General features: G+C 28.7%; 6 protein-coding genes across 7 annotated transcripts in view; 1 reads left to right on the forward strand and 5 right to left on the reverse strand.

The window, feature by feature from the left end:
- Positions 1 to 18938, reverse strand: part of LOC139099458 (chymotrypsin-2-like) — a 161840-nt gene that overhangs the window by 128665 nt on the left and 14237 nt on the right. The gene's annotated exons all lie outside the window — the stretch shown is intronic.
- Positions 2565 to 3463, reverse strand: LOC139099306 (uncharacterized). Its single transcript, XM_070651730.1, has 2 exons — positions 2725 to 3463; positions 2565 to 2653 (listed from the first exon to the last, which is right to left on the reverse strand). Exons 1-2 carry the CDS (start codon positions 3350 to 3352, stop codon positions 2565 to 2567), a joined length of 717 nt encoding a protein of 238 aa, XP_070507831.1. The 5' UTR covers positions 3353 to 3463.
- On the reverse strand, positions 5713 to 10825 carry LOC139099329 (peroxidase-like). The gene is made up of 5 exons (XM_070651753.1): positions 10688 to 10825; positions 8545 to 8634; positions 6625 to 7678; positions 5931 to 6563; positions 5713 to 5871 (listed from the first exon to the last, which is right to left on the reverse strand). The coding sequence occupies exons 1-5, from the start codon at positions 10716 to 10718 to the stop codon at positions 5811 to 5813; spliced, it is 1869 nt and encodes a 622-aa protein (XP_070507854.1). The 5' UTR covers positions 10719 to 10825; the 3' UTR covers positions 5713 to 5810.
- Positions 10957 to 13009, reverse strand: LOC139099330 (ethanolamine kinase 1-like). The gene is made up of 4 exons (XM_070651754.1): positions 12863 to 13009; positions 12250 to 12650; positions 11730 to 12189; positions 10957 to 11669 (listed from the first exon to the last, which is right to left on the reverse strand). The coding sequence occupies exons 1-3, from the start codon at positions 12971 to 12973 to the stop codon at positions 11868 to 11870; spliced, it is 834 nt and encodes a 277-aa protein (XP_070507855.1). The 5' UTR covers positions 12974 to 13009; the 3' UTR covers positions 10957 to 11669; positions 11730 to 11867.
- Positions 13843 to 15738, forward strand: LOC139099356 (histone deacetylase 3-like). Its single transcript, XM_070651787.1, has 5 exons — positions 13843 to 13988; positions 14053 to 14151; positions 14215 to 14939; positions 15213 to 15361; positions 15425 to 15738. Exons 1-5 carry the CDS (start codon positions 13930 to 13932, stop codon positions 15671 to 15673), a joined length of 1281 nt encoding a protein of 426 aa, XP_070507888.1. The 5' UTR covers positions 13843 to 13929; the 3' UTR covers positions 15674 to 15738.
- LOC139099396 (balbiani ring protein 3-like) lies at positions 16090 to 18290 on the reverse strand. Its single transcript, XM_070651838.1, has 4 exons — positions 18243 to 18290; positions 17350 to 17596; positions 16898 to 16959; positions 16090 to 16844 (listed from the first exon to the last, which is right to left on the reverse strand). Exons 1-4 carry the CDS (start codon positions 18280 to 18282, stop codon positions 16099 to 16101), a joined length of 1095 nt encoding a protein of 364 aa, XP_070507939.1. The 5' UTR covers positions 18283 to 18290; the 3' UTR covers positions 16090 to 16098.

Raw genomic sequence — 18938 nt, forward strand, 5'->3', positions numbered from 1 at the left:
CAGAATGTTTTAAAAGAAGAAAACAAAGATCAGGAAGAAACAAAATATTGTGAGAATTTCCAACAGAATCTGACAACTTTCTTAACAGCACGATGCATAACATTCATTGGATTTAATGTTGACATGTTCAATGAAAATGTCAAAGAACGATTAGGAAAAGTCATGATGTTTGTAGCTGAAATTTACAACAATAATTTGGCATCTGACGAAATTCTCGAAATGTTCTTGGACCAGAAATTGACATTAAAATTACCATCAGAATTTATCACAAGAATTTTCAGTATTTTGAGCAAATGTGGACGGTTGACTGAATCGCCAAATGACAGATTGAAAATTTTAGTGAAAAACTTTGATGACATTTACTATCGTGGAACGAATGTTCAAAAAAAATGAATCTATTATAAAAAGTGTTCAGTTTTTCAAAAAATAAAAATGGTTAGTTAGATAAAGAGCACAACTAATAATATTTTCTATTTTTTGTGTGAAAAAATATAAACTAATTTTTAATTGAATTATAATATAATCATTTCAAAATGTTTCGATGCTGCCCATAAAGCATTCCTTTAAAGGTTACAGTTTAATTGAGATTATATATGATGTGATTTGCATTAATTTTCAATTTAATGTTAAGTACAATTTTTAAACTTTTATAAAACTTCTTTTTAAAAATTTTAACACAACACAAATCATAAAAGCAAAAAACGCAAAACTTTTAATAAAATAAATCACAGAACCATTGAAACATGTGCCAGCATTGATGTTTGTGATGATTGTGTTTTTCCTTGTGTTCCACAGCAAACTGATTCTCAACAACAGGAACATACCCTCCTCCATATCCATGCACAGGTGTACTTGGTCCATACACATAACCAAATCCATGACCTTGCTGTACTCCATAATTTGGAGTATAACTATTAACGCTTGACTGGCCACCATAACTAGAGCTAGACGAATGACTTTTATGATCGCAGCTTGGACTTCCGCATATGCCAAGAAACTTTTTAACCCATTTAAATAGTTTTATCACATGTGATGTATGCGAGTGCTCTTCAGAGCTTGAATGATGATGTGACCCAAAGAAGAATGGCTTTCCATTTGAAAGATGAATTGCTGAAATTTTTAAGATTTTTTTTTTAAATTACTATTTTGGATACTTAAAACTAATTTTTTTGTTATGACACTTTAAGAAATTATTAATTTTAAGCCGAAATCCTCTAAGCAAAATCTGTTTATAAAAATTCAGGATTTTTTTTACAAAACATCATTCTCTTTTGTATTAATTCCAATTTTGTAACCTCAAATTCGACATCTTAGAAACTTTAAATCTTTATCAAATTTGCCAAAAGTAGAACAATTTTTACCCAAATCTGCCACAATGAGAACCAAAAATACTTTTGATACTAAACTTCTTTTCATTTTGAGCGGTTAAAGTAAACTGAACGAGAACGATTCTAAGATAAATGATTTAAGTAAAAAGAACGGTAAGAATCTTATAGTGTGCTTACTCTATCGTAACAAATGAGTTATCAAATGTGAATCTTATTATCAATTTTTTTCTTCATTTATTCTCATATGAGACTAATTTTTGAAAGAGAAAAAGTTCAATTTATCAAAAAAAATTTAAAGTTTTTAAGGTTTCCCCGCGTTATGTAAAGATTTCCATATGATCAATTTAATTTAGATTCAGAATGAAATTAAAAATAATGTCTAATTCAGTAATTTTCATTTGTTTGTTTGTTGTGACTCAGTTTGACATGAATTATTAATGACAACATAAAAATTTGAAATGTTCTAGTCTGAGTCTTTGTTTGAATGAGGAAGACTACAAAATAGATCAGAAATATGCATTAAAATGATAAAACATCTGCAATTATGATGAAATTTATTTTCATTAGCTTTAAGTGACGTCATATATGAGATTGGAATTTATTTTTTTATTCGTTGTGAATAAATTTTTTTTATATTAAATAAATTTCCTAAACTGTAAATCTCATGGCAAATTTGCTTTATATTTTCAGTTTATTTTATATGATTCTGCTTGCAAAAAGTGTACATTATTCTTTTATGTTAAAGTTGATCGATGTGATTTAAAGATGTGTTTTATGACTAGTTATAATGAAAAAGATCCAAATTCTGCACTCAAGTCTATTTTTATATTTCTATTCTAGTTTTTCAAAATCCATTTTATTTCATATAAAGCATCTCGTAATTCTGTATCGTTAGATGTTAACCACTAAAAATATTCGCAACCTTTAAATCCTCTGTATTTACTTTTCTACATTAACAGTTGATTAATAGCAATTAAGCGAAATAAATAATTATTATTTTGTACATTTTGTCTAATATATATTTAAAAATAAAAACTCTAATTTTTCGATAAGTTTAATTGTTTTTTTATTTGTACTGATAGTAAATATATTTGAAATTTATAAACTAGTTGAATAAAATATTTACAAAATTTAAATAATCACTTTAAAATATAAATTATCGACATTTCTGACATATTTACATGTTTACTTACATAGCATCTTGTAACCATCAACAACACAATACTTTGCAATAGTTCAATCAAAAATGGACATTAATGTGATATTGGTATCTGATTCTGTAGAGTAACTTCTTGGATAATCAGTATTTCTATCATCACATAAGCCTAAAATTGAGGAATAATTTCGAATGGAATATATTTTTGTCCATGACTAGTTTATAGTTTGGTTTACTTACTTTCTAAAATTTGATCAATAAATTCCAATTCTGCCTGTGTATCTATTTCTCTACAATCCCTTCTGTTTGGTCCTAGTGAGGTATGTTGAGAAGATGCTTTCATGTTTGATAATGTTTGATTTTGACATGGAATCTGATTAGAAATTAAATGGTCTGAATTTGTTGAATTTCCATAAGTTAGACTGCATTTCTGATTTTCTTTATATTCATGATTCGCAGATAATCTGATCAAATTTTCATAATTTTTTGTCGTTTCATGTACATTAATACCATGAATATTTTCATCAATGACTGGATTAATAATTGAACCTTCAAGATCTTTAATCAATTTTTGTAAATCTTCCTCACTTAGTTCAGCAATTATTTCATAGTTTTGGTCAACTTCGGGGTAAACTTCCATGGTAAATTCATTTCGAAAGCTCATGTTTTGAACTTCGTAACTTTTTGAAACAAAACTGAATCTATATTCACTGTCAGGACTTGAATTTGCGCTCACTGAAACTTGCAATGATGCTTCTGAAGAACTTTCATCTGATAATTGATTATTATTGACTAAATTTGATTTAATCGTAGATTGCGAAGTAGCAAATGAAGAAGCTTGTGGAAAATATTCTGAATTATTTGACATTTCCAATCCTGAAACAGGTAAATATGCAATTACTATTTAATTTACATAATTTTTGAAGCATATTTAAGACCAGTTACTAGACTTAAATTTTAGTATTCCAGCTTTTAGAGCAAAAGTTTACTTTTAATTGAACATTCACAATCACAAAATACACTCAAACAGAACACAGCAGACTGTTGCTAGACAGACTGATGACTGATTATTAAAAAACTAAATACTTACCCCTTGAAATCCAATTCTCAACATCAAGACCCGCGTTTCCGCTGGATCTGACAACAAAACCTCGAATTACATTTTTAATCTTTTCTTCCACTTGTTTATATAAAACCTCAGTCAGTTTTTCATCATGACTTAATCTCTTTCGAGATTTTACAAATTTTTCATCAATTTTTGATTTTTTAACAATATCCGCTCTTCTTTTTCGATACACTTGAATTTCTGCATTAAGTATCTTTTGACGTTGCTTAGTCATCTCACAATCGGAACATATGCAGTCTTTGAATGGACATTTTCCTTTGTGATTCCTCATTTCCTGTTTTATTTTATGATTTGAACATCGTGAACAATGTGGTGTACGCGACTTTGGATGAAAATCACTCGTGTCGCTCATGATTAATTTAAGAATGCTGAATGAGATGAAAATGAGTTATAGTGAAATTATCTTCTAGATCCTTATAATTATAATCAACTTTTCATTAACTTTTCACTTTAAATAGTAATAAAATATTAAACATAATCTTGGCAGGGGTGTAACCAAAAAATTTTGCTCTGAGAGAGGAGACCGACCGATATCTTTGAAACCTTTAATTTTCTTTTTTTCATAGAGATCTGGTTTTTCCAATTGACAAATGGGAAATTATTAATTATATCTAAGAATTTCTGTGAATAAGTAACGTTATAACTTTTCACCCGTCATTACGTACTCAATGTTTACGTTATAATCAGTTGTTTCTGCACATGATTTACTTGTACTACATACATGACCTCACTGCCTGGACTTTGTTTGTGAGTAATAATGAAATTTTTCAACCATTCTACGGCAAAATGATTAATAACGTGGAAATTATATGATGAAACCATTTACCATGAATGATGAAATATTTTGTTTCTTTTTCTTTAAGGTATCGTGAAATTTTTCTGATTATTAATAACTAACTGATTGTGAAAAAGTCATAAGCTTAATTTATTTAACTAGTATTACTGATTTTCTAATTACAGGGGCCCCTGTATCTTGAACTGACAGATTCGCTTAGATAGTCCGATAATAATTTTTTCCAGAGGTCGAAGTCGGATGATTGTTAGTCGACTTTAGCCCGCTGAAGTCTTTAGTCGGCTTTAGCCGGTTTAGTAGACTTTAGTAGACTAAACCAACTTTAATAGACTATAGTCGATTTAGACCGACTTCGACCTCTGATTTTTTCATTTAGCAAAATAAACTAATTGATATAAAATTACAATGTTTATTTTCAAACCAGTATTGACTTGTAATTCTATAGACAAATCTTTTGTAATCAACCGTGATTCATAAGTCACTGATTCTGAAATTCATATTATTATCAAATAGATCTCATGAATCTGGGTGTAAAAATAATTATTTAATTTATTCAAACTAACACTTACAATTTTATGCTTAATATTTATTTCAATTTATTATTTGAATTTAAATAAATATCTTTTTTTTTTTAATTTTTCACTTTTTAAACTGATTCACAAGAATCTGGAAACAAACTAAAACGAAGTATCCACTGAAACTTGAATTCAAGGCAATTCAAAAATAAAACTAATCAACAAAATCAATTAATTTATATGACGAGATGAGAAATGAATTGTAACAAATTTCGTAATCGATATTTTGAAAATGAAGGACTGATTTTAAACTATTAGAACTCAAAAAAAAAAAAAAATCTCTTTGATAAAATAAATATTAAAAAAAACCTCTAGTAATCGTTAGCAAGGATTAAATGAGACTAATGTTTACAGTTTTTAGTGTTTTTAATAAAATTCATGCTATTTATCTGAGAATGGGTGGTTATTTCGATCCTTAATATGTTTTATTTCACGAGAGACCACGTATATATTAGTTTAATTTTTCCTTGATTCACAATACTATTGTACAGAATTACATCACTATACAATCTGTCAATCACATTGACTTCAGTACTACTACAACATTAATGTGCGAAATATGTTCACAATTTAAAATTATTACATTTAATTATTTGAGACATAAGAACAAATTCTCAAAGCGCCCGCAACTTTTCTTCTTTGCTAGCTTTATGAGTCTTATGTAATTATAAAGCCTTTAACCTCTGGAATCTTTTTATTCTTTTTAATTGGTAACTTAAGTAAATATCCAAAAATTGTTTTCAAAAGTATTTTTTAAGTTTTTATTCAAAATTGTTAATTTTTTGTGGTGTAAAAAATGAATTCTTAACGCATATTTATTGAAATTTCAACATTACTCCTTCCATTTTGATAAATCAACAACAGGAATCTGTGAACACGGGACGATTGGATTTCTAAAAATTAAAAATTAATTAACATTTGACTTTTAAATTAAGGTAAATTTTCAACTTACTCATGCTCATCATCTATGTCAAATGCCTTTTTCTGTACTCTGGTAACATTATTTGAATTGTCGCAGAATAATCGTGCAAAGCTTGATTTCCTGATTTCAGCCAATTGTGGACGCGTAAATGCCACTTCTGGATCTCCAGACTCAAACCAATATCGATCAGTCACTCTTGTGTTGTAAAATTGTTCAATAAATATGCACAATAAAGTTGGACCTGACAGAGTTGCATTGTCGACAATTTTTTCAAGAGATCCACCAACGGACAACTCGACATCCTCAAAACTTTCGTAAACTTGCTTTAGCTTCTCAACATCAGCTTCTGGTATCAAATCCAAGTAATCTTCCCAATTTTTAGCTCTTTTCAGTTTACAATGTTCTCTAAAATCATTGTAACGTGCAACACCATGATCACGACCTCTTTGAATATCCACAGCTCTCAAATCATCACCATAACTTCTCTCATGTTTGAATAAATAATCAAGAATTTCAGTGTCGTAATTAGCATCAGTCAATTGAGATTGCTGGGTAACTAGACCACGACCAAGATTGTCAAAATGTTCTTCTATTATCCTTGGTTTATTATAGTAATCACTCAATGATATTTTAGATATGATCTCACGTGATTCAGTAAGAAGTCTGAAATAATTTGACATAAATTAACCATTTTATTTGATCCGCAATTATTGCAAATACTTACTCTAAATGTCCCTCAATCTGTGTATGGAAGAATCTATAAGCAGCATTAGCATGCTCATTAAATATTTTTGGCTGCAGGTTGGGATTATAGTCATTGACATATTCATCCCCACTATAGTGATAAATCATTTTTTCATCGAGCATATTTTGATCACCTAAGAAGATTGTGAGCCATTCATAATAAGACACATATTGATACTGTGCAATGTTGATGCGTCGAGCTTCCTGATACAATTTTTCATCATCCCAGTGTGGATTAATCTCAGAAAGTTTCCTGGCAAGTCTATTGTGTTCACGAAGATAATAAACTTGTATGATTGTCAAATGTGGATTCTGATTGATTCGATCATCACTGCTTACATAACAAAAGTCCTTTGATGAATCAATGAAGCAATCTTTACTAGATTTTGTGTTATGTGGTGGAAATTCATATCCATCTTTAAGTGAAGTTTTCATCAGGCCATTTTCATAGCTTCGTAAAGCTTTTTCCTGCTCAGGTGTACTTCCATAAAGAATAGATAGATCCAAGAAAACTGTTGGTGTTGAAATTTGAGAAACTGCACCTTGAACCTTCTTTGCTGGACAATCTAAATCAGCATCGTTGACATTTCTAATGAAATGCATGCACTGAACATCTTGTGGAGCAAGAAACAAATCGTCTTTTGGAACTGAAATTGCATCACACTTCTTTACACTTTGATCATACTTATTTTTATGAGAGCAGCATGATTTTGATGTTGCTTCTAATCCAAAACTCATATCGTGAGCCATAATCTGTCCAAACTGCATCATAGCAATCGTATATTCAGGATCTAGAACGCTCTTTTCTGTGTAAATTTGTTTTGAAATTAATCGAGGACTGGGAAGTTCATGACCAGTCACTGATTTCTGAAAAGTTGAGATTCCATCTCCATATTCAGCATTTAAAATTCGTGAAAATTTTGAATAAGCAATTCCCCATAATGAATGATTAACATTGTTGCAAGAGCCATCGATTGTTCGATACTTTGATGGTTGACAATGTGGTTTGACACGATGCATTTCACAAATGTTTTCTAAAAAAATAATATAAATAAAATTAGTTAATTATTGGTTAACTAGAATAATCCCCCTAAAAGCATGGTGGAAAGAAATTAATTTAACAATTCGTCGGGCTAATATTGGTATTTATAAAATAACAAATATATCTCAAAAAATTTCACAATTTTGGATAAAATAGTTTTGCTTGGAAATTTGATGTTTTTGAAAAAGGGACGGAGTTTAGATCGGAATGATAAAAGACAAATGACTTAAATTATGTTATAAATTGTATAATTGTGTAGTTCAGCAAATGGCCATTAAATATCAATTAATTAAACATAGGGTTCGACAGATATGCTGTAGTTTTTCATCCTAATATAATTTTCTCAACTTTTCTTCCCATAATAAGAGAATTGAATGAGAAAATTGCATTTTCTTGGATTTTCATCTTAATATCAGTTAGTTAACACTGAAAAACACGGTTTCTAGAGCTATGTGAAAGATAAACATTGAAAAATCAAAAAAACAGTATTAATTTGTATGCAAACAAAAATGCATACATATGCATATATATGCGCATATATGCACGAATATGCGCATGCAGTTTTGACGAACCCTAATTAAACAGAGATTAAAATGAATCTTTATGAATTTGTCGTTATTTCATTCTACATTTTGAGAGTGTGTGAAAAATATTGACTAATAATAAGCATTTCACTTAAATGGTTTTGAAACAAGTTGATCATTCAATTCAAAATCAGAAACCAGAACAGGGTGACTATGGGATAATTCCCAATTTAAAAAAATATCCGGTCATTCATAAATCAAAATAATCATTAGATTAGTGACTTTCAAAACTATTGTATTGTAGTTTTCTATTAGAAGTCACATGATTTCTTACCTTTCAAATCTTCACTTACAGGTGAATCATCTTCATTCTCCTGAACTTTTTTGGCTCTCCATTTGCCTTCTACTGACAGAGCGAATAAAACTGTGAAATAATTTAATGTTGATTCATTTATTTAATTATATGAAATTTCAAATTTGCGGCATTTAACGATATAGATTGAGAAGATTGACCATAATGATGATATTCCTGAAACACCATTCATTTGGGGCGGTTCATGTATTACGTATCACAACAAATTATTTTTTTAGCACCAAGAAAATTTATTTGGATTATGATAATCTTAAATCTGGATTCTTTCTTAAGACTTTTCGTAAAATGTAAATGTTTTTATTTAATAATTTCTAAAAATTTCAAATCATGGCTCTATATTTAGCAGAAATGATCAAATCAAAACAAAAATTTTACCCGTGAATATTTATAATAATGTATTAAAAACAACTTCTTGTTAAAATATATTATTGAACAATACATGAGCAAATTTGTATAATTGGATAAAATACAGACTCACATATCATATGTTCACAAACGACTAAGTGTGTTTGTAAGAAAACAAATGTAATTTTGATAATATGCAACACAGTAACATATAAAAATGAAATCAAAACAAAAAATTATGCAAGACAGTCGGCATCTCCTAATTTAATATGTAAATTTCACTGGTTTGGTATTTAAAGGATTTGTTCTGGGAATTTAAAAGTCAATAAAAATAAAATAAGATGAATTTAGCACATTTTGTTTTTGTTGACTGTCAAATGCAAAATCCTGCATGAGTTGGCAAAATAATTACAAAAATATGTATAGTAACTGGTTATTGATTATATTTTTATTTAAATTTGACAAAGGAAAATATCAGATATTTTATTAATCCCAGAATAAATTATAAAATTTATGTATAAAAGCAAAATTAATCGCAGAATTTTTTCAAATTTTTAATCTAATTTTTTTAAATTTTGTTCTTTGAATATTAAATTTATTTGCTTTATAGGCATTCATAATTAAAATTAAACTTTTAAAAAAAATTCACAATTTTTAAGATTTTGAAATATTGAATTTTTAGTAGACTCGTAATTTTAAAAATTCTTTTTTTTTCATTAGGGTAAAAAATATAATTTCTTGCGCAAAATGCAGTTGAAATTTTTAAATGTCCATAACTTTTGAACGGAAGCATGAATTTTACCATACAAAGTTTAAAAAAAATACGAATTTCGTGAATTTTCAGATTCCGTAAGAAAAATATTTTTAGGATGCTCGATTGCTTCAAAAATCGATCATTTATACTGTATATAATTTCTTGTCAAAAAATATAATTTCTTGCGCAAAAAAAATAATCTTGCGCAATTTTGGACAAGTAGGCGATGTAATTGACGACACAAAACTTCAATTTTGACGATTTATCCTACTATCTTACATTTTTTTGCTTTCAAATGGTTTGATTTATTTGATTATTTTAAAAAATTTTAGAGGTTGAAACGCGAAAAAATTGCCAAAACAAAATTTTATTCGTGCAATGGACAAGTAGGCTAGCACAAAAAAATTTTGTTGTGATAATTTTTTCGCATTTTCAACCTCAGAAATATTTTAAAATGATCAAGAAGCATCCTTAAACTATTTGGAAGGAAGACATCGTCGTAAAAGAGGGTAAATAATCAGAAAATTGATGTTTTGTTCCGTCAAAATTAATCGCCTACTTGTCCAAAATTGCGCAAGAAATTATATTTTTTTTGCGCAAGAAATTATATACAGTATAAATGATCGATTTTTGAAGCAATGGAGCATTAAAATTATTTTTTTCAAAAAAATTCACAATTTTTAAGATTTTGAAATATTGAATTTTTAGTAGACTCGTAATTTTAAAAATTCTTTTTTTTTTTTCATTAACATTTTTTAAAATATAAATATTTAACAAGTATTCCTTATTGATTTGGTTTTGTTACTTTAATTTATAAACATTGAATTAAACTTTGTTTACAGTTTATTTTAACTTTTTTTTTTAAATTTATATGATCTAATTTAAAAATGTTAATTTTTAATAACATTCGAAAAATGATTTTTTAATTTTATTTTATTAAATTACAATTCTTTTCAATAATTTAAATCATCACCATTTAAATCGAAAAACCAAGCATTAACTCACCGCAAACAAAAACAAATAAATAAACTTTCATTTTTCTCTTAAATCTTCATCCAAACAACTAGAGATCAAAAAGTAAACTGAATGATTTTTATACAAGATCGTAAAACAAAATAATACACGAGAGACATGATTGTCTTTTGCATATTGAACACAATCAAAGATTATTATTGGTAAAAAGCACGTGTAAACAATTTAACACAATCTCATGCCGGGGAAAAACATTTCCGACTAAAAGAATCAAAGTAAAAAAATCACCATAAGGATCATCAAAGTGCATTACAGCAGCAGTTTTTTTTAATTGACTGATAAGTTTATTCATTATTTTATTTGATTTAATTAAGACTGATTGATTGAGATTTTATTTGAACAATTTTAATAATCCTAGCCAACAGGGGTGTATTTCAATAGCGATTTTTCCCTATTTTCCTGGAATAGGAACTCGGGTCATTTTTCTATCAAATTGTTTGTATGAATATAACAATGTTCATCAATCTATGATGATCAAGAATATAGAAAAATCTGCATAATGCAAAAAATAACTGCACAGTTCTAAAAGTGCAGCAACATCAAACGGATTAATCGTAAATCAGTGATCTTAGCAAGAAAACAATACTCAACAATACAAATATACAATAAATTTTCTTATGTTAAAAATTTAGCCTGTTAGAAGTTGTCGCACTTATCATATGTTTTGACATTGAAGGTGAATCTCAAATATTGTATTTGTATTGCGACACGTTTTTTTGGTTGAGTTAATTTCTTCTTATTTATTAAATTCTTCTTTGTGTAAATGTTTTCATTTTTAAGATTTTTTATAATAAACTAGAATAAAATCCTTCCAAGCATGGTGGGAAGAAAATAATTTAATGGTAAATCGGGTATCTATTAACACTCATAAAAGAATTAAATTCATGCATTGGGTTTAAATTTTTACAATTGACTTTTTCTATATAAATATTCGTTAAAGTAAGTTTTTGCCAATCTATAAATAAAGAAAAAAAAATATTTGCATAAAACGACATAAAATATCAATTTATCTCACCTAACAAAATCAAATTCAATACTTGAAATTTCTGCTTGAATCAGACACCAACAAGTCCATAGAAAATGAGATGCCGTCACAAATTTCTTAACATCTTCATAAAGCTTCTCAATTTCTAATTTACTAATGTCTTCCCGTCTATGAAACTCCTTTCAAGTAATATTTTAGCCATTTCATTTGAAAATCCTTATCTGGAAATCTTGAATAATCAATAGAACTGTCAGACGACGCTCCAGACATTTTTGCAAAGTGATTTCCAATATCAAATGCTTGCCAATTTGGTTCGGCATATTCAAAATCAATGAATGAAATTTTTGATGTGTCTGATGTGTAAAGAATATTTGAGAGAAGTAAATCGTTATGACAGAAAACAATTTGTGAATTTGTGGAACATAGGATATCCAATAGTGAGGAAAAGTGCGCACTTAATTCAGATTTTGATGGAAATAGTCTTGAAATTCTGTAAAAAAAATGTTTGAAAGTTTTACATTGAAAAATGTAAAAAAAAGTTCTAATTTACCTCGCATTAATCGCTTCATTCGTAAATTTTTCAGGTATCATTTCTAAATACTTTAATCCAACTCTTTTAATCATCGGTTCACAATTTAACTGCTCATTTGTTAAAGGAATTTGATGCATTTTGGCCATTTGAGTTGCAATCGTTTTCCAAATAGATGGTTCATAGACACTATTTGTATTTAAAATAACTCCAGGAATAAATTCATAACAAATTCCATTTAAAAAGGTTGCATAAATTTTAGGTGCAAATCCATAACGATTTAAAAGCTTCATATTTTTTATTTCAGCAATTCTGTCGATTAATATATCGGTTTTGTTTCCATTAATCCTGAACAATATCATTTCAGATACACTGGTGCAATACGTTCCAATTAATTTGTTCGTAATACCTTCGGAAAATACCTGAAAATGATCAACAAAAATTGAAATTGACTATTTTCATTGTTTACTGATATGAATTGTCAGTGGCGTATTCAGTAGAAGGGCGGGGCTTTGGAAAACCCTTTTCTCATTTTGAAAAGACATTTCAAAGGCATAAAATAAATGGAAAATACAAATAAATCAACTGTTATTCTTTTCATGTCCCTGCCTCAATTTTTCAACTATTTATTTACCTTAAAATTAATATCTCTTTCATCCCAGTTAGATCGAATTGTTTTTAAAATATTTAGAATACCTTCCTCAAAATTTTTTTCATCAATTTCCAATTTAAGTTCGAGATTCATTTTATTCAACAATTTACAGTAAAATACACTTTTCAGTTGGAACAACGCGAGAAGATTAAATGTATCTTTATCTTTTGTCTATTCTATGTTTGCCATAAGTTGAAAATGTATACAAAATGATTTAGAATATTTGAAGATTGATAACAACGAATATGAGAAGTTGGAGAAGCTATCGATCTGACTCGTGGCCATCACGTGGTTATCACTAATATACTGGCGAACATGCCGTGCCAAGACATATAATTAACATATTATATTAAAAGTCTTTTTATAAACCTAACCTGTAAAGTTGCAGCATCACGAAAAGGGTAGAACTAGTAGTTATATTTCTGGAAATAACAATTTTTGGATAGAATTCGGGGATCAGACTATAGAATTCACTGTCAATAACTAGGGCATAATAAGGATGGAATGACATTGAAGGCTTGGGCCACCCTGCTAGAGTTGAATTTTTTTTTCTACGATTTTTTAAAAGATAAATTGATCGACATCAAAGTGTCTACATCTCTGGTCGACATCAAAGAGTTTTTTTCTAACATGAAAAATTCCTGGATTTCTTGGATTTTTTATTTTTTAATTGTTCCTGAAATGTTTCTACATACTTTATATTGTTGTAAATATACGAATCTAATTTAATCTAATTAATAATTCAAAAGAAAACTAACGGCTAAAAAAATTCAAATTTGTTGTTGTAGCTTGGTCATTAATTTATGATGTCTTTCAAATATCAACTTTTTGTTATTTTTTTTATCCATTATCCTCAAACAATTTTAATTATTTTTATATGACTTTTAAAAAAATGTGGATTATTTTTTTTTAACTTGACACCATAACTGAACGTGCCCAATAAAATGTATGAATGTATTGGTGAAGTAAATAACAAAATTCTAGAACAAAATATTTTTACAAAAATAATAAATTAAATTTACAGAAATGAAATTGATTGATGAATAGTTATGTCTACAAAAAAAGTGTCGTATGCTTTCTGTGAAGATGTGGGAAACTTCCATTATGGGCAAGTATTATTAGTCAATACAGTTTAAAAATTATTAAATTGTTGATATAAAAAAAATGTTCAGAACCGGTCATCCAATGAAGCCTCATCGTCTAGCTGTTACACATCATTTAGTAATGAGTTATGGTCTCCACAAAAAAATGCAAATATTTCGACCTTACAAGTTAGTTTTAATTATTTATATTAAAAATTCTTCTGGATTTTTAATTTTATTCCTCAATTTTAGAGCATCAGCACTAGATATGTGTCGATTTCATGATCCTGAGTACATAAATTTTCTACAAAATACTGTACCGAAATCAGTTTCAATTCAAGATCGTAGACAGTTCAATTTGGGTGATGATTGTCCAATTTTCGATGGATTATTTGACTTTTGTGCTCTTTCTACTGGAGCAAGTTTAGAAGGAGCACAAAAACTAAATCAAAATCAATGTGATATTTGCATTAATTGGAGTGGTGGATTTCATCATGCAAAAAAATATGAACCATCTGGATTTTGTTATGTCAATGACATCGTTATTGCAATTTTAGAATTGTTAAAATATCATCCAAGAGTTTTGTATGTAGATATAGATATCCATCATGGGGATGGAGTGCAGGAAGCATTTTATACAACCGATCGTGTTATGACTCTTAGTTTTCATAAATATGGTGATAAATTTTTCCCAGAAGTTAGTGGATCAATGTATGAAATTGGCATCGATAGTGGACGATATTATTCAGTAAATGTACCACTGAAAGAAGGCATAGATGATCAAAATTATTTTCATATTTTTAAGTCAGTAATGACACATGTAATGGAATTCTATAGACCTACTGCAATTGTTCTACAATGTGGAGCTGATTCGTTAGCTGGCGATAGGCTGGGATGTTTCTCATTATCATTAAAGGGACATGGTGATTGCGTAAAGTTTGTAAAGGATCTAAATGTACCAACTTTAGTTTTAGGAGGTAAATTATTTCTTTATTTGACCGAAACAACTTGATAGCTGGGGTCGACTTCACTGATACTGATACCGGGTACGATATTGTACAGTATTACTTTACCAAACTACAATATTATTCCAGCATTCCATACCTTAATACTTTTAGAGACAAAAAATCCAAAAATAATTAAAAGCAAAATTTCTTGGAGATGAGTTTGACCCCAGAAACCCATTTCTGATTACATCCTGACTGTATTTTGAGTTTATATGATCAGATTTCTAATTTTCATTAACATAGGTGGAGGATATACTCTGAGAAATGTAGCACGATGTTGGACTTATGAAACCTCTCTGTGTGTCGATGAAGAAATTTCAAATATAATTCCAGTAAATATTTATAGTGAATTCTTCAAACCTGATTATGTACTACATCCAAATATTGAGAATGTAAAACAATTTCATTTCATTTTAAAATTAAAATTAATAATTTAATAATACAATAAATTTTAGTTCCGAAAAATAGACAATGCAAATTCGAAACAATATATAGAAGCTATAATCCAGCATACATATGACACTCTTAAAATGTGCCAACATAGTCCAGCTGTTCAGATGTTTGATAGTCCTGCAAATGCATTGATTGATGAAAAAGAAAGACGTGAGGAGCCAAATCCTGACGTACGGATGAGTCAGCAAGACTATGATGATCTAATTGAAAAAAATAATGAATTTTATGAAAAAGATAATGATGTGATGTGATCTGTAACTAAATTTCTAGTCGAAAAATATTTTAATAAAGTTCAAAATAATTTTATGTTACTAAATATTGTTTGATTGATCAAATTAGCTCGTTATTTTATTTATTAAATTAATGTCAATGACTTTTGACTTCTTACACATATCACAAAGGAAGTCAGAAAAGCAAGTAATAATTGAATAAACTGTGTAAATTGAGTTGTCCATCTCCTGCTGTGAACTTAAAATTGATAAAAATTTATAAATTGATCGCGGAACTAATTTCGAAGATTTTGATAATATTTAAAATCATTTCTAATTTTTGTTGCGATTTTATTCTGTAAAAAGTTTAAAAAATTAAAAACGCATTTTTTTATCCAAAAATTTATGTTTTAATTAAAAACTTCAACATTTAAAGTAAAAAAATCGTTCAAGCGGAAGTTTAAACTTTAAAATTCATCTTTCTTGTGTAAATTTTTTTTCAATTCTGGAAACAAAGTTATAGTTTTATTCACATGTTCCATTATTTTAGCAAATGAAGGTAACATGGACCCAAATTCACATTTACAAGTCAACGGATTCCATTTTAATGAATGTGGACATTCATTTTCAAGAACATTACAAATACAACTGCAGCTTGAATAATCAAAATATTCGTAAATCGAGCAAGCAATCTGATCTCCTGTGATATTGCATTTACATTTGCAGTTGATATCATCCCATATGTGTGCGCCCTTATCTCCAATTATTGAGCAATCTAACGTTGTTTCACATTTGCATTTTCCTTCTTTTTTAAACCATTGTTGTTTGCCTGAACATCCTTGAATTTGATGATACATACATTTTGTACAATCTGAATCTGGATCAACGATAGTTCCATTTAAACATTGAATTTTTGGATTTTTGCATTCACAATGACAAGTTTTAGGATTCCAGATTGTCTTACTTAAATCGCAATTTTTTTTAAGTTCTTGATTACATTCACATCCACATGTTAAGTTGTTGAATACATCATGATCAGGACATTTGATTTTTGGACATTCACAACTGCATGAATTAGGATTCCATACAAATGGAGCATCGCAATGTTTAAAATCTTTACAGAGACAGGAACAGTCACTCTTGTTAAAAACCATATTTACTGGACATTTTATTTTGTTTGCGCAAATGCAGTGGCAAATTTCTGAATCCCAAACTGAAAAATCAAATTTAAAATTATGAGATTTATTAAATTTTGTTAAACCCTACCTTTTCCATCGCAACATCCTCGTCGATTTTCGAGACATATGCATGAACATGACTGTTCATCCCTAGAGATTATTTAAAAAATTAATTTTAGTAGTTTCACATGATGAAGTTTAAATTAATAAAAAAACTATCAGGTGACTCGCAAGGAAGGATTACATTAGGTTTGGTTATTCTATGGGATTTAATAAAAGTTAAAACTTTTTAAATTCCATACTTGTAAATACTGTTAACATAACTTTAGGATATACTTTAAGAGTCTCATACATTCAAGGTTATTCTAAGCTAGTGTTGTCCAAACTTTTATGTGCCACGGCACACCTTAGAAGTAAACTATGACCAAAATTACAAAGTGCATCTCGGAGATATCTAAGTATGGTGCGGTGCACAGTGTGAACAACTCAAGCTCTTGAAACTCATCAAATCTAATAAAAAACTTAAACGACAATTTTTACCAATACTGATATGATGCACACTTCTTTCTTTCTTTGCAACTGCATGCACATTTCTTCGTGTCCCACACTTGGGGTGGATTACATGGATTACACCCATCTCTGCATTCACATTGACATGTTGTATCATTAAATCGACGATAGTTACTACATTGTGTTATTCCTTTGTTTGAACAAACTGTCGGTGACGTTTTGTTTACTTTTGATGTAGTACTTTTATTTGTACTTACAGAACCAGATGCTGTTGAAGCTTGATTTTTTTGTTAAAGAAAGAAATAATTTTTGTTACTAATTATTCTATTATTTTGGGGCATTTTTTTCTTTAAAAACACAAGTAAATTGTCTAAAAGGAGTGGGTGGGATGAATGTGGTCGCATATACTTTTGCCAAGACACTACCGAACTAGACGTTGTCTTTATCTACAGCAGTGTTGTCCAAACTATGTGCCGCCAAATTATTTTTTGGAAATGTCAGGAACTGTATACCGAGTGCAGTTTCTTACCACCAAGGTATGCGGTTTCGGTCGTGGCTTACTAACAAAGTGTGCGGTTTGGGTTGTGGTTTTCCACCATGGTGTGCTATAGCACAAAAACGTTTGGACAACAAAAGTCTAGAACTTTGGTACCCTTTGTTTTTTTATGAATGCACTATTTTACGCGAACACACAAACCGAGTTGGTATAATTAGAAACAACGAGAAAGTACCCGAATCCGCCTAGATTTTCCCTATAGATTTTTGAAACTCTAACAAAAATTCATTGAATTTTAACAGATTTTTTTCTTCTTATGTTTTTTTTATATTCAAAATTTAAATAAGCATTCCATAAATTTAACAAAAATCTAATCGAAAATTCAATATTTTTTTGCAAAAATTTTTCCTCAATTTTAATAATTTACCAACAAATGCCAAAATACAAATAATTATGAAAACTTTCATTTCGAGTGTTTAGGTGTAACTAAATTTTTTTGCTACAGTTGACTTTCCGCATATATAAAAAGAAATTGTCATCATTTCGACACGTCGATATTTTCTTATTGGCTTATTATAATTAATAAAATAAGAGAAATGTCTAGGAATACCAGCACAGTCATTTCAAACTTTTGTGTTTGTGATTCTTAAACAACTGAATAAAATGTTTTATTCATTCTCTGTTTTAAACATCTTTTTAGGATTTTAAGGAAAAAAATACTTTTATAAATAGAATTTATTGATCTCTTGATACAGCACTAAAACTTAATACTAAGGATTGAAAATTGATTTTTAGTATTTCAAATCAGTTACGGGTGGAGTAGTCAGGATAGTAACTTTTTTCATTTTTAAACAAAAACAACACTTTTTTTTCATTGTCTTCCAGTGTTTTACAATGTTTTCGAAGTGTTTGAAGACGTTGTAAAAGTTAAGTTTCTTGAATAAAGTGTAAATTGGTCGTAACCGTTGAAATTTTTAAATTTGTATTAATTATGGTGAATTGGACTTTACTGGATCACGTTTTTAGATCGGTAAAGCAATCTGGATCTTGCTGAACCTTGTTTTTTTATACCAGAGAAGTGACTTGGACCCTACTAGATCATGCTTTTAAGATGGGCAAGGTT

The sequence above is a fragment of the Chironomus tepperi genome, unplaced genomic scaffold (assembly GCF_022539635.2).
Source record: "Chironomus tepperi strain 1889 unplaced genomic scaffold, CSIRO-AGI_Ctep_v1 contig_467, whole genome shotgun sequence".
Taxonomy (NCBI): domain Eukaryota; kingdom Metazoa; phylum Arthropoda; class Insecta; order Diptera; family Chironomidae; genus Chironomus; species Chironomus tepperi.

What these genes read in the sequence shown, in the direction of transcription:
- LOC139099306 (XM_070651730.1), bottom strand. Translation starts at nt 3,352, where the DNA reads ATGTCAAATAATTCAGAATATTTTCCACAAGCTTCTTCATTTGCTACT. An exon ending in TATTGATCAAATTTTAGAAA is followed by an intron (nt 2,654 to 2,724) that starts GTAAGTAAACCA and finishes CCTCAATTTTAG; the next exon opens with GCTTATGTGATGATAGAAAT.
- LOC139099329 (XM_070651753.1), bottom strand. Translation starts at nt 10,718, where the DNA reads ATGAAAGTTTATTTATTTGTTTTTGTTTGCG. An exon ending in CAGATTGAGGGACATTTAGA is followed by an intron (nt 6,564 to 6,624) that starts GTAAGTATTTGC and finishes AAATTATTTCAG; the next exon opens with ACTTCTTACTGAATCACGTG. An exon ending in GACATAGATGATGAGCATGA is followed by an intron (nt 5,872 to 5,930) that starts GTAAGTTGAAAA and finishes TTTAATTTTTAG; the next exon opens with AAATCCAATCGTCCCGTGTT.
- LOC139099330 (XM_070651754.1), bottom strand. Translation starts at nt 12,973, where the DNA reads ATGAATCTCGAACTTAAATTGGAAATTGATGAAAAAAATTTTGAGGAA. An exon ending in AAAGAGATATTAATTTTAAG is followed by an intron (nt 12,651 to 12,862) that starts GTAAATAAATAG and finishes GATCATTTTCAG; the next exon opens with GTATTTTCCGAAGGTATTAC. An exon ending in AATGAAGCGATTAATGCGAG is followed by an intron (nt 12,190 to 12,249) that starts GTAAATTAGAAC and finishes TTTTTTTTACAG; the next exon opens with AATTTCAAGACTATTTCCAT.
- LOC139099356 (XM_070651787.1), top strand. Translation starts at nt 13,930, where the DNA reads ATGTCTACAAAAAAAGTGTCGTATGCTTTCTGTGAAGATGTGGGAAAC. An exon ending in GTGGGAAACTTCCATTATGG is followed by an intron (nt 13,989 to 14,052) that starts GCAAGTATTATT and finishes AAAAATGTTCAG; the next exon opens with AACCGGTCATCCAATGAAGC. An exon ending in ACCAACTTTAGTTTTAGGAG is followed by an intron (nt 14,940 to 15,212) that starts GTAAATTATTTC and finishes TCATTAACATAG; the next exon opens with GTGGAGGATATACTCTGAGA.
- LOC139099396 (XM_070651838.1), bottom strand. Translation starts at nt 18,282, where the DNA reads ATGAAAGTTTTCATAATTATTTGTATTTTGGCATTTGTTG. An exon ending in TTGTATTTTGGCATTTGTTG is followed by an intron (nt 17,597 to 18,242) that starts GTAAATTATTAA and finishes AAAAAAATCAAG; the next exon opens with CTTCAACAGCATCTGGTTCT. An exon ending in TGTGCATCATATCAGTATTG is followed by an intron (nt 16,960 to 17,349) that starts GTAAAAATTGTC and finishes AATAATCTCTAG; the next exon opens with GGATGAACAGTCATGTTCAT.